We start from the raw sequence: 15222 nt of genomic DNA, 5'->3' as shown, positions 1-15222 counted from the left end.
TTTTTTTTTTTTTTTTTGGTGATACCATTTTTATCTATTTTTTAATTATTTATTTATATTTTTTCTTTTTTTAAATTTAATTTTAGTTTTTCAGTGTTCAAAGATTCTTGTTTATGCATCACACCCAGTGCTCCATGCAATACATGACCTCCTTAATACCCACCACCAGGCTCTCCCAACCCCCCACCAACCTCCCCTCCAAAACCCTCAGTTTGTTTCTCAAAGTCCACAGTCTTTCATGGTTCATCTCCCCCTCCGATTTCCCCCAACTCACTTCCCCTTTCCTTCACCCAATGTCCTCTGTGTTATTCGTTATGCTCCACAAGTAAGTGAAACCATATGATACTTGACTCTCTCTGCTTGACTTAGTTCACTCAGGATAATCTCTTCCAGTTCCATCCATGTTGATACAAAAGTTGGGTATTCATCCTTTCTGATGGAGGCATAACTCATTTTTAATTTAGTAGCATGTTTTTTAACTGTCACATATTTGTGCTCTCTCCAGATTTTTCTTGTGGTTGACTTCTAGTTGCACAGTATTGTGGTCAGAAAAGATGCATGGTATGACTTCAGTCTTTTTTAATTTGTTGACTTGTTTTGTGGTCTAATATGTGATCTCTTCTGGAGAATGTTCCATGTGCACTTGAAAAGAATGTGTATTCTGCTCTTTTAAGATGGACTGTTCCAAATATATCTGTTAATTCCATCTGATCTAGTGTGTCATTCAAAGCCACTGTTTTCTTCTTGATTTTCTGTTTGGATGACCCATCCATTGATGTAAGTTAAAGTCTTCTACTATCATTGTATTATTATCAATTAGTTCCTTTATGTTTGTTATTAACATGTATTTGGAAGCTCCCATGTTGGGTGCAAATTTATAACTGTTCTATCTTCTTGTTGGATTGTCCCCTTTATTTATTATATAGTGTCCTTATTTGTCATTTGTTATAGTCTTGGTTTTAAGTCAATTTTTCTAGTATAAGTATTGCTACCCCAGTATCTTTTGACATCCATTTGCATGACAAATGTTCTTCCATCCCTTCACTTTCAACCTGCCAGCATTTTTAGGTTTGAAATATATCTCTTGTCGGCAGCATATAGATAGCTCTTTTTTTTAATTCTAAATCCAATCTGTCACCCTATGTCTTTTGATTGGAGCATTTAGTTTGTACATCCAAAATAATTATTGACAGGTATGTATTTATTGCCATTTTGTTACTTGTTTTGCAGTCGTTTTTATAGTTTTTCTCCAATCCTTTCTTCTCTCCTCTCTTTCATGGTTTGTTGGCTTTCTTCAGTCATATACTTGGATTTCTTTCTCTTTGTTCTCTGCATATCCATGACAGGTTTTTGATTTGTGGTTACCATTAGCAGTCTATATTAAGTTGATGGTTGCTTAAGTTTGAACCCATTCTTTAATCCTCTCCACATCACATTTTAGGCATATGGTGTCACATTTTATATCCTTTTATTTTGTGAATCCCTTGACTAATTTTTACAGATATATTCTCTACCTTTAGTTGTGGAGTTTGTTCTTCAGTCTTCAGATCATTTTCTGGGTTATATTCACTTATGTGAGTGTTATCTAGTTCTATGCACAGGATGAGATGAGCTTACGTTCCTCCTACTCTACCATCTTCTCCTGCTGCCCGAGATGTCTATTTCTTTTGAATGTTGGTATATACTTGAATTATATGTACCTCTTAATTTCTTACAAATTAACAGTTATATTAAATACATTATTAGGGTTAGCAAGGAAACATATAAAAGGGTATCAACTTAATTAGTCTAGGCCAAGATTATAACTGGGCTCTACTACCTTAAGGTAACAAAGTTGAGTTCCTAGAGGGACCTGGGCTGTCATTGAGGGTATATGTATATATTTTCAATGAAAACAAATATCACAGAACCATAGTTGATTTCAAATCTATTCAGTGTGTTAAATCATTGGTTCCATAGTGTCAATAAATGTTATTCAGTTTTAATTTATGTTCCATATTATTTTTCTATTTATGCTAATCAAATATTCATGAAACACTTTCTATTTATCAAGAAAAGTGCTAAGATCTAGATATAAAACAGTGGGCAAAACAAGATACATTTCTTGTTCTTATATAATTTACAATCTAATGAAGGTAAGAAAGGCAGTAAAATGAACAAAAATACAGAAGAAGGATGGTAGAGATGTTCATGGTAAAAGTAAAGAGGGTGAAATGTTATGGGACAATGGTGTGGAATGAGGAGAATGTTCCAGAAGAAAGGAATAGCAACTATAAAGGAGAGAGCAAGGAACATTTGAAGAACTGGAAGTCTTATATAATGAAACATGGAATAGGTGAGAATGTTGAGGAAGGTGGGGCATTGTAGATAATATGGAGTATTTTGTTCTTTATCTTAAGGACAACTGAAGGGTTTGAAAAAGGGTTCCTTTACCTAAGCACATTGGGTTTTAAAAAAGTCTTCTCTGGTTGCAATGTTACTTTGGATTAGATGGGAACCCATGTACCGTGAGGAAACCAGAAAGTATTATTGTCATCTACATGAGAATTTATTGAAATGTGCAAGAGGCTGATGATAGTAGAGAACTGGATAGATGTGAATCATATTAGGAGGCCAACAGATTTAGCTAGAGCCAGAAAAATGAAAAAAAAAAAAAAAAAGAACACCAAAAAACTCCATTGTTCAAAATAGTAAAGAACTGTTTATCCACTGAGAAAAAAACAAGAATAGTTTCCTGATGTTTGAAAGACTATAAATTCACCAGACACAGTTAGGTTCTTCACTGGGGTTAGTCAAGTTAATGGTAAGTAAAGACTATTAATGTCACTGGGATTTGAGAACATACATATTAAGTTAAAAATTGAAATTATCAACATTTCTCAATGTTTCAATTGATAACTTGTACAACTTCAACTCTATAATGTACTCTACTCCTTGGAAACCATCTATTATCCAGTGTGGTGATAGTGCATTTTTTCGTATCTAGTATGAAATAATTCAGTTCTAGTTAATTTCACTCTGATGTCCAAATACTTTTAAGGAGCTGGCTGCATATTAATTGCATGCTATTTAGTACCTTTATGGCAGTTGTTAAATGTACCTTAAGAATATACCTTATTACCACAAATATCATTTAAATAGTAAATTTTAATGTAAAAAGTGCTTTAAAATTCAAAGGTTCCCAGGTGATCCCTGCACTTCTGATTTAATTATGTCATTTTTAGTATCAAGCTCTTCTAATCCTTTAAAACCATCAGTGATAATTGAACTCACCTGATTTCTTTGTTGATAGCATCCAACTGTTCCTGAAGCATCATGGCTAGAGTCTGGGCATCAGAATGACCACTTGGGGAGAGAAGATCCATTGAACTAAAAATAGTTTCTCTGTCATCATCATCAATATCAGACATTTCTGTGTCACTTTCAAAAGGGTGGCTGCTTAGCACTCCAATTTGCTGAGTTCTATTCCACTCATGATCCCCAAGAGATTTCACCTGTGTGGTAAATGAGTAATTATCGTATGTATCATATTGCTCATTATCAAAGCACTATTCTGAAAAATATCAACAAAAAGCACACATGCTTTTATAGTTTACCTAGCAAAAGCAGAAATGATTATTACCATTTTAATGCATTGTTTCAATAAAATATTTCCTTGAAATCTTAAGTAATGGCAGATACTGTCAGCATAAATATCAAGATTTTAATAGGAATGACGACAAACTTATGCATGATTTCTAGTTCAACCCCAATTCAAGTTAACAATTACTTTAAAGTATCTATGCTTGAAACATTTTTCCTTCTTTCCAAATATAACAATCTCTTTTCACTTGTACTAAAGCATTTCCATCTCTTATACTAATTAGTCTTACCTACACTTTCTTATTATAGGCTGAGACTGCAAATATTATCACACTAGTTATATAATAATTCTCTTTGCAACATTCATTTACGTAGATTCTAACAAAGCATAATCAAAATAATATTGAAAAGTGATTTAATTTCATCTCTACTGTTCTGATCACTTAAATGCTTCATTGATTTTTTTAAGCCCAAGGCACACTAATTTATATGACTATGTTTTTTATTTGATGTAATAAATCCCTCATGTGAATGAACATCTTTTTTAGGAAGTAATCTCTACGTCCAATGTGGGGCTCCGAATCATGACCCTGAGATTAAGAGTTGCATGCTCTACTGATGGAGCCAGCCAGGTGCCCCTAAAGATAATATACCTACTGTTGTTTTTCAAGCTGTTATCTGGGGGTAGGAGAGAGAGGGAAGTAAGAGAGAAAGGACCTAGAGTTTTCTGTTTTATAAAATTGGTTTTCACTTTTGTGATTATGTAAAATGATTTTCTGGGGAGGAACCATATGATATTTCCCAGAGTATTTATTTAAGCTTTGAGGACCTAAATTAGCGTTTGTGTTATAAATCGTTTTGGTACCAAATAGCCCTAATTTATTTGTCATATACAAATGAGAAAAGAACTAAGATGGACTTGATTGTTTTTTCATTTGTTCACTTCTGATTCACTCATTTAACAGATACTAAATACCTACTATGAAAGATTAATTTATACATGACACAGTTACCAATTAAAAACCAGAAGGTATCAAGGACCTGTATATAAATACGGACAATTAAGTTATATAGTATTCAACACATAAAAGTGGTTGGGGAGAACAAATTATACTTAGGGCACAAAAGAACTATATTTCTTCTTTGTAAAATGCAACTCTAAACTCACAATATACATAACTAAGAAAACTGATCAAATGAATGAAGACTGGCACTGCAGTTTATCCTGTAGTGTTCTCTATAGAGAAAGTTTATAGATAAAGTGTTCTCTAGAAACACTTTCAACAGTCTATGTACATTTTCCTCAAACTTTTATTAAAATAGTAATTATAATTAAAATATTTAACTAATTTTAATTAACAATATGAATACTATTGCACAAGTGCCCAAGCAAACCCAAAGTTCATTTGTTTGTCAGTACAGTATAAGGCATAAAAAAGCATGGAATTTGAAACCACACAAACAGAGATTCAAGTTTGGGTCTATCACTTTGCTGCTATACTGTGTAATGTTGAACACTTAAAATTTCTGAGCTTCAATTTTTTTTGTGTCTGAAGTTAGCATAAAAATAGGACCAAATTCATAAGGTTATGTGGATACACGCGTGGGGACTGCTTATTTCTGGCACAAGCAGTGGTTTTGCATTATAGTCTCAAAAATATGTCATATGTCACGTTTAACACTAAAAATGCTAGCAGTTTGAATTCTCTCAGTATTAAAATTCTATCTAAGATGGAGGAAGATATTTGCTTAGAATCATCAAAGACTTGAAATTCAAAAAAAAAATTAACCTTTGGCTCATCCCTTCGCACACCCATGCGGCCTCTCCTGGGTCTTCTTATTACTTTAGTTGTTCTGTAATCAGACTGGCTGTCCACTAGGGAGCCAACAGAATACCGCAACTCAGCTGAGGTGTCTAGATGAGTTCTGGAAAAAGGAAAGATATGAAATATGACTAATCACAAAGGTTAAACTTCCCAGCGAATCACTATCACCTGCTTAATTGTCAATAAAAAATAAAGCATAAACCCTCAAGAAAAAAGAAAAATTCAAGGAAGAAAACTGATGAGTTGCCATGACTCTTTGAGGTCTCTTCTAAGGCTTAGGCCAGAAATCCAGTCTTAGGTTCATTCTTGAAAGTGAAGTGAATAATCTATTTAGAATACAAAAGATCTGTTCATTATCATTTTCAATTGTGGTAGTAAAATGAAACATGTTGAGATTGACAACCAAGATGGCTTAAATTCTGGGAAATGTTTTTTGTTAAAGTATTTAGTGTACATATCAACATATGTTATTTATTGCTGTATCTGTTGTAAATATTCTCCACTAATCTAACAGTAAAACATGTATAATTTGGGGGTCCCAGAATTCCCTATCTTTCAGAGTTCTATTTGTCAATTTAGGAAATCAACAAAATACTTAAAATGAGATTGACTCAAGGTTAATAATCTTATTTTTTAATAAAATAGGATATACCACCAGATAATTTTTCAGCTTTTGTTAAGACATTGTTTCAAAAAGATAAAGAAAAATCTTTTAGTAAGCACATTTGATTCTGAAATCTGCTTAGAGATGAAATATTTGGAAAATTCCAATAGAAAAATATTATCACACTGGTTTTCAGGGAACATTATAGTAAAGTACACTGTAATCAAAGTGTAATAAAGGTTTCTCTAGACACATTATTTACATATAGATTTACAATAAATTCAGTTTATTGCTATAATAATGATGATAACAGTGACAGCATGCTGTCCTATAAAATGATCTATCGTCAGTGGGAAATATGCTTAATGCTGTATCTTATCTTGAACTGGGAGTCCTGATGATCTCCTACGCTATATTAGTTCTCTTTGTGGAAAAAGAAAAGGGAAGAACCAAGTATTTCCAAGTGATAGTCAAGATTAGAAAAGGTTAGGTAAGGCCTTGGCTTTTGCAACAGTAGAAGGTACTGCTCTAACTGATGCAAATCCTTGTTCTGTCAAATAGAACTTTAAAGCAAATGAACTAAGAAATCATCCCCCAAGCAGAGGACAGCTATTCGTTTTTATAGCAGTGAACTTGAAATTTAATCAAGCAAACTGGTTTTATTATGGATTAGTCATATATAAAAACTAACGAGCCAGGTCTTACTCATAAATAGGACCTCTCTCAGCCTCTGTAACAGGGTCTATGTTTCATGAAGAAAAAGGTCAGATTTTGTCACCACTGTATGCTTAAGGAGGTATCCCTAGCATATAATAAACACCTGATAAATATCTGGTAAGATATGAATGAATGAAATATATAGTCTAAATGTCAACCTCAGAACATTCTAGATACCTTTTTTCTGTCACTGCTTGAGTAATATCTCTATGGTCATCAGAGTGGAGATTCTAAAATTATAACTCATCATTCTAGGAGTATTGTTGTTTTGTTGTTTTATCTCTCAACTCCAAGTCATTTATAAACCTGTGAACCAAAACACAGATCTGCTCCTATCGAAGCACTGCTTAAAACTCTTCAATGGCCTTACATGCCCCTCGACAATCCAGAACCCTCTTTCTTACTCCAGATTCACTTCTAGTTACTATCTGTCTTTTCTCTCTCCATCCAGTCATACAGAATTCCTTTCAATTTCTTGAAAAACTCACACTTTTCTCTAATCCCAGGCCTTTGAACATACTGCTCTTCCTGCTGGAAATAGTCTTCACACATTTAGGTGGTTAACATTTTTAAAGTCTTAGATTAAAATTCCAATTGTCTTATACTACCGTAGCCCCTTGTATTCTCTCTATTGTAACTGTCCTCACAGTATCCCTGTATTTCCCATCTGAAACGTATTTTTCATCACCATTACCAATGTATCTCCAATGCAATATCTTTCAAGTAGAAAGTACATAACTGATCTTGAAAGAACAAAGGCCTGAACCAACATCAACTGTAGAAGAGCCCATTGCTTATACTTCATCTAAAGCAGTTAGTGCTCACGTCTCTCCTTTTATCTCCATGAGGTACATTACTAACAGAAATCAGAGTCAATATTTCCATACATTTCAACTTTTAAATAATTTTTGGTGTACAGTATTTTGAGTCACTTGGAGGTCTTAGTTACAATATAGTCACTGGTTCCCTTAGACACGAACCTGTGCAGTTTCCCCACCTGAATCTCCTATTACTTTTGTATATAATCTCACCAGAGAACTTCTGTAGATAAACCAAGTCTGAATTTTCTTAGAGAACATCATTTACCCATCTCTCTGATTCCTAAAATATCTTACACTGTCCTTTCCACTGACCCAGATCCCACCTTTCTTCAAAGTTGAACCAAATCAGACCTTCTCCAGCCATTCTGGAACTCAATTTATTATTAGATTAGATACTAGCAGGGGATGTTAGTTACTGAAACTCACCAACTTTAGCTCATCTCTTCCTATCTGTCTGCCTGTAGATCTATGAAATTCTCATGCATCTTCTGTTTTCTCTATTATTTCTTTTTAAATTGTGCACTCAGAAGCATGGATGTTTGATAACTAATTGTGTTCAATAAATATTGTTATCTTTTAACATATTATAAATTCCATCTCATTGTTTATCTATCAACAATTCCTATAATACTTTATACTTGTGACTTAACTGTTTACAAAATTCCCTTTGCTCACTTGTCGCAAAGTAAGCTCGTGAGACAGTCATAAAAATATTATTTTATATACAATTCATGTCGAAAACATATGAAATTTGAACTTATTAAGGAAAATGGACTTTCCAAAATCAAACAGCTAGTAATTGTTTGTCTTAGACCCAGGGATGTCAGTCTTCTTATTCTCGGTTTAGCTTTGTTTCTACTACAAGCTGTTCTGTCAAAGAAGAATTGTTCTATATGTACTTCCCAAGCTTCCATGATGATCCTTCATTGTGGATAAATGTCCCATTATTAGGCTGTCTATGAAGACTTCCTGCATTGATGTAATTTTAGACTGTACTTCTACAACTCTGTCTTTCCCCCAATCATATATATGTATATATTTAATTACAGTATAATTAATGTACAATGATTAGTTTCAGCTGTACAATACAGTGATTCATCAATTTTATACGTTATTCAGTACTTATCACGATAAGTGTACTCTTAATCCTCTTCACCTATTTCACCCATACCCCTATCGACTTTCCCTCTGATAACCACCAGTTTGTTCTCTACAGTTAAGTCTGATTTTTTGTTTGTCTCTCTCCTCACACTCCACCCCCCTTTATAAATACAACTCTGTGTTTCTGAGACCAAAGATCAACAAGCCAACAAAATGGCCATTTGGTTCAATTAAAAAATACTAAATTTGTTGGCTGGATAATGCGCATTCTATGTATTTACTCTGTTGATATTTTATCGGCTCTTGTCCTTCATCAACACCATCATCATCATCATCATCATCATCATCACCATGAAAATATATACCACTGAATTAAAAATAGTTTCAGTTCAGATACATAAATCATAACAAAGCATTTAGAAAAATAAACAAGATTTCTAAATTAAAGACAAATTTTTTAAAGTTCTTTGGGTGTTTTTGTGCCTGCAGAACTGCGTTTCTTATATTATACTGATGGTAGAAATACTCAAAATGCTGAACTTTATTTTTATTAATATTTTACATTAAATAGAATATAAGCACCTTTATTTTTATTAATACTTACATTATTACTTACATTATTACTTTTATTAACACTTATATTAAAGATGATGTAAGCACCTTTTGAATTTTGTAACTTGGATTTTTCCTCTGAGTATCTGAAAATGCTTTATTAGATATTCACTCATTCAATGATATGTATTGTGAATATAATATACCAATGTTTATTTGTTTGTTTTAGATGCTGAGATTATAGTAACCGAAACAAACAATAATTCCAGCCCCTGTGGAGCTAACTTTCTTAGGATCAGCATAAGACCAAGAAAATGAACTTCTAAAAGTCTGTGGTAGTCAAAAGTTTCAGATAGCTGATATGATTATGTTGTCTAATAAATAAATGATCAAATGAGTAAATCCTTGTAGGGTCTCTTATTAACCTCAAAAAAAAAAGGCCCTAAGCACAAAAGACAATTATATGTGAATTATCAAGATTGGTCTATATATCTAGAGAATAAATAATCATGTCATTGCTTCTTACTTCCAAGATGAGATACCGAGTCAAAGTAGATGAGTATGGCTAGATGTACTTGTTTTTAATACTTGTATAATTTCTCCTTCACTCTGTATTTGCAATTAATTTAACAAAACGGGTAGGTGCTAAGGGACTGTCATCAATGATATTTCTTCAGTAACATTAAACACTGAAAACATTTCTGCATGTAAAGAGGTGTCGCCTCTTCCTAGAATGAGATGTAATCTCCTTATATAAAGTTCTATTTCATTTAAGACTCTTTTTATGTATTTTTAGCTATGTAATTACAAGCAGAATACAAAAGGTAATAATTTAAACTTTTTTGCATATTTGCAGAACAGTTTACTAAATTAGAGAATTATTTTTGAATACAGAAACAGTAACTCAGTAAGGAGTGAACATAGGGTAATGCCTGCTGAGCAATAAGAGGTACTTATTTATTTTATTTGAGGCAGTATGGAATCACAAGAAATTCATCTTGATTTTTGGTGAGTTATAGATAGGATTTTAATTTAATGTTACCTTGATATTGTGGGTTCAATTAAAGAGCCAGTTCTCATTTTCAATTGGTCAAGTTCAGATCTCAGCTTTTCAATTTCTTCTGCTAATCTTTCCTAAAAATCAAAGAAGTTTTACTCAGAAGATATGCAATTGCCAATAATACCAACATTCAATTATGATAAACCAAGATACCAAGCTTAATGGATTTTTAAAAATGGAAAACTAATGGATACAGTTTTATTAAAGATTATTAGACATGACAGTAAAATATGCTTAATTTTCTCCTTGTAATGAAAATGTTAATAGCAGAAATAAATAAAAAATTATCTATATTGTCCGATATTCACTAATCCTAAATTTTTGCAAACATGTGGGACTACTAAGATCATGGCTAGCTATGTATATGTCACTTCAAAATGCAGAGCCATAATCATAGCCAGGTAAAAAATAAAGAAAAGGTCTTATTTATGCAGCAAGTGAAAGACTTTGATTATTCTGTAAGTGTTATAGTACACATGGGTGAAGAGAAAGAAGAATGGGAAAAGATGAGGAAAAAAGTCATTACCAAATATAAGTTAAAATTATCAGCTTGATATTGATAGAACTATTTGTACGTCTAAAAAAATTTTCTCAGATTGGTATTACAGTTTCAGTCTTTTAAGATAAGGGTTGTCTTATAATCCTTAATTAAATGCTTCTGTAAGCATTTAATTTTGTTTTCATGATTATAACTTTTATATTGTTCTAAAAGTTTAAATGTATCCTTCTGGATATTCTATTGCTTTTTTTTTTTTTCTTTTCTCAGCACCCAATGCTTGACATTTTAGTTGACACATACTTCATTTCTCATGATACATTTTTGTCAGTGTGGCCGTCCCAATATTTCTCTCATCTGCCCTTTTTATTCCTGCTACCATCATTCTACTTTACACTTTTTTTTTTTTTTTTTACTTTTTTCCTACATTATTTCACTAGCTTCCACTGAGGTAGTGCTGCGTTCAATCTCTTCTCTGCAAACTCTTCTCCTAGTTGTCTCATTTTACTTAAAAAAATTTTTTTTTAATATTTACCTTAGAGAGAGAGAGCATTAGCAGGAGGGTTAGAGGAAGAGGGAGAGAGAATCTCAAGCAGACGGCGAGCTGAGTATGGAGTGCAATGAGGGGCCCAATCTCAGGACCCTGAGATCATGACCTGAGCTAAAACCAAGAGTCCAATGCTTAACTGACTGCATCACCTAGGTTCCCCTAGTTGTATCATTTTAAAAAATACATATGATCAAATAAATTATTTGCCTAAAATATTCAATGGTTTCTTATTGCATTTATTAATTCCTTTGTTATTTCCACAAATATGCACAGAGCACCTCTGTTGTGCTAGGCAGTATGATAAAGTAGCAAAATGAAAAATTTTTTGCCATCATATAATTTTTAATCTATTAAAAATACAATGAAAAAATAGAGTCTATAGGATGTTGGTAGGAAAAAGAAAATAAGAGGGTCATAGAAGGTTCTCCAATAAGGTGTTATTTGAGCAAAGAGCTAAAGGAAGGAAGGGAATTTAAAAAAAATGGGGATGTCTTAGGAAAAGGCATAGCAGGTGCAAATGCCCCTTAGTGGGAGGGGAGTATATTTGTTGAAGGAGTGGGCAAGGAGGTCACTGTGGCTGAAATGGACAGGTTAAAGAGAAAGATAAGAAATAGATTTAGAAAAGTGTGGTTGCACAGCTTGGGAAGGGTAGTCATGAAAGCTTTGTCAACCATTTTGAAGTCTTTGGTTTTTACTCTGAGTGAAATAGGAAATGACTAGAGAATTTTTGAGCGGAGAGGTAATGTGATCATCCTAAGAGCAGTGAAATGGACCACTGCAGTCAAATGCTCTACCACTGAGCTATACCCCCTGAAATGGACCACTGAATAAGACTGGGAGGGAGGGAAAAATTAAATTATTACTGTTCATCTAAAAACATAGGCAAGAGAATTGTGGCTTGGACAATAATCATGTTAGAGAGAATGGCTGGATTTCAGTTATATTTTGAAGATAGAACTAAAAGAATTTGCTGTCAGACTGAATGTGGGGTGAGAGAGAAAGGAAGGGGTCCAGAATGACTCCAAGGTTAACCTGAGTAAGAGGCAGAGTTGTGATTTACTCAGAAGGTGGCTGCTAGTGATGGTTTAGGTTAGTGGTGCTGGTGTTTGGGGTGGAGGGACCAACTTGTCATGTTTGAGGTGCCGAAGTGTCCAAATAAAGATAACAAGTTGGCTCTTGAATACATGAACTCTACCAACAGAGAGGACCCAGGACGTGATCATATGACACTGAACTCGGGGACCAAACATGGAGAGAAATTCAAAACAAGTATTAGGAATTTCAAATTTTAGAAATAAACAGGATGAAGAGAAACAATAAGAAGAGGTTGAATATAGAGATTTTGCTAATGATGGATAGTCAGTTATCAACTATTGAGTAGAATTTTGAGAAGTTACAGGACATGTAATTAGATTAGGAAATATATTCAACTGTATGGGATGATATTTAGAAATGAGGGATGACCTGGGATTTGCCTCCTCTAGTTACTAGCATGAACAAGGGTGCAAAGCATGGAATGTTTAGTACTGCTGGTTGTTTAGGCAGATTGTTGAAGCTACAAGCCTTGGGTAGGTGGTGGGGGAGTGGGTTCTGGGGATCTTGCCAGGAGCACACAGAGCTTTGGATAACATAACATTGCATAACAGGATCAAGTCCAAAATCCACAATCTGGTCATAACCTAGTTCTTTAAACACATATCAGTCACAGCAAACTTCTGGTGATTCAGCAAATCAACCATCTTTGTTTTCTCTGTGCTATTGCATAGGCTCTGTCCTCTGCCCTACCCTTCTCTATTTGGTAAGATCCTATATGCCTTCAAGAGCCTGATGAAATAGTATCTTCCCTGTGTAGACTTTCTTAACAACTTCAGAAAGAATTAGATGCTATCTTCTAGGCACCATACTGTATTGCTATAGCAGATCTATCTTGCAGAAGCTTGTATATATTCTGACTGTGGCACCCAGTAGTTTTAAATTGACATCATAATATGTAGCATCCAGTGGGGCTAAATGTATAATTGCTTTTTTAAAAAATTTTATTCTCTCATCTTTTCCAATACTCTCCCTATGCCATACTTTTGCTAGATTTCCCTCTCTTCCTCCCTCCCTCTCTTCCCTCCTTTGCTCCCTCTCTCTCTCCCTTCTCTTTTGTTCAATACACATTTATAGGTTACTTCTCAAATTAATGATTTTATATTATATTATATGCCTATACAAAACAAAATGAAATCAGACAAAATTGCTAACAGGAATTTACAGGCTAATAAAGGAGTAAAAGATATATTAGCATTACAGCTTTTAACATTTCATAATTTAGCCCTTATCCGCCTCTTCTACCATATATCGTACAATAAGAATAACTGATTCTAGCCAAACTGTTATGCCCATTATTATTTAAGATATCAAACTCCCTACTCACCCCCACCCCACACAAAGCACCTACAATCATGCCACATGCACTGTACTTGAAAGGGTTGCAACATAGTCCTACCATTCCTTAAAGTTTTTCAACTCACACCTGAAGCCTTATTTATAGCAGCAATGTATGATGATCCCTCCCACCTGTAGTTCTTACTGTCAATTTCACTTATGGAATCTGCTACTCTGCAACCTGCTGTTTTGTAAAAGGTGTGTTCTTTCTCCACAATTACATTTTTCAGCTACTTTGGAATTAAGAGCATGTTTGCAAATACATAGCATAATTTATTATGCATAATAGATATTTAATACATTTCTGCCAAAATGATACCTCAAACTAAACACAAATTAGTGCATATATTTTTATTCCACTTGTATAAAGCACAAAAATCAAAAGAATTTTTTTTCTGTTAGAAGTCAAGGCAGTGATTATCATTTAAGATAAAAGTAATAATCATACGTTAATAAGGCGGGGGGTACCATAGTGTTGATTTTTAGCGTGTTTGGTTTGTAAAAATAAACCAAGCTCTTTCTATATATGCACACTTTTCTGTATGTATGAAAGTTATATTTTTTTAAAAAAGATAACATCCTAAACTTATTTCTTATCAAATTTATTTTACCATAAAACATTCATCAGTGTAAAATAGAAAAATGGATAAAACATAAGTTTCCATTATACCTTATCATGTAAAGATTCTTCCAGATTCTTTCTGAAATTTTCCGATTCTTGAATTAAAACATTCTAAAGAAAAGAAAAAAAAATAGAGAATTAATTAGCTGGACAGAAAATAATTAAATATGTAAATTAATGTTTCATTGCTCAAGAATCTTCTTTGATTCCTTCTCTTTGATTCTTTCCTTGGTGCAGCTATTTCTTGGTTTCCATGGAAACCAAATTTAAATAGAATCTTTAAACATACCTTAACATTTAGAAAAATACATAATTTAAATGGGAAATGTTATTTTGTAACACTCGGACTGACAAATGGAATAAATATTATCTTTTAGGCTATTTATGCTTTCCTCTTCTCACTCTTTTAAAATTTGAAATAATAGGGTTACTCTTAAAATGAGAAAAAGTGAGTAACAGTGTAATATTAGCCAAAGGTATTATAAAGAATTCAGATGAAGTTATCTTTATTACCTGAAGAAAAAAAATTATCAGATCATATTTTTGGGAAGCTTAATTCTGGACTTCTATTTCAAATACAGAAAAATTAATTTCTAATAATAGTTAAAATATTAGAGAAATAAAAATAAAATTTTAACTATTTACAAAACTGTCACATCTTATGACGTGAAAATAAGTTGCATCATAGATATTTTTTAAAAATTTTGTCATGAACCTATTACTGTTGTAAAAGCTTTATACTTTTTTATATTTACTACAAAGCATGATTTAAAATAATGTATTCTTTTCTAATTTAATTTTAGTAAAATTAAACTAACTGTGTAGCAATTGGCAAAGTGGCCATGTATTTGAAACTGAATG

The 15222-nt window shown here is 33.0% G+C and overlaps 1 protein-coding gene across 4 annotated transcripts in view; it reads right to left on the bottom strand.

The window, feature by feature from the left end:
• Positions 1-15222, bottom strand: part of LOC111142065 (PTPRF interacting protein alpha 2) — a 492908-nt gene that overhangs the window by 85979 nt on the left and 391707 nt on the right. For all 4 annotated transcript variants that reach the window (XM_022495008.1, XM_022495009.1, XM_022495010.1 and 1 more), the window contains 4 exons: positions 14410-14472; positions 10246-10337; positions 5373-5508; positions 3274-3494 (listed from right to left, as the gene is read on the bottom strand). In XM_022495008.1, the coding sequence (XP_022350716.1) occupies positions 3274-3494; positions 5373-5508; positions 10246-10337; positions 14410-14472 (512 nt within the window). The remainder of the gene's footprint in view (positions 1-3273; positions 3495-5372; positions 5509-10245; positions 10338-14409; positions 14473-15222) is intronic.

Source organism: Enhydra lutris, unplaced genomic scaffold (genome assembly GCF_002288905.1).
Source record: "Enhydra lutris kenyoni isolate GAN:26980312 unplaced genomic scaffold, ASM228890v2 scaffoldscaffold7, whole genome shotgun sequence".
NCBI lineage: Eukaryota > Metazoa > Chordata > Mammalia > Carnivora > Mustelidae > Enhydra > Enhydra lutris.
This window is presented reverse-complemented; position numbering and strand designations above follow the sequence as displayed.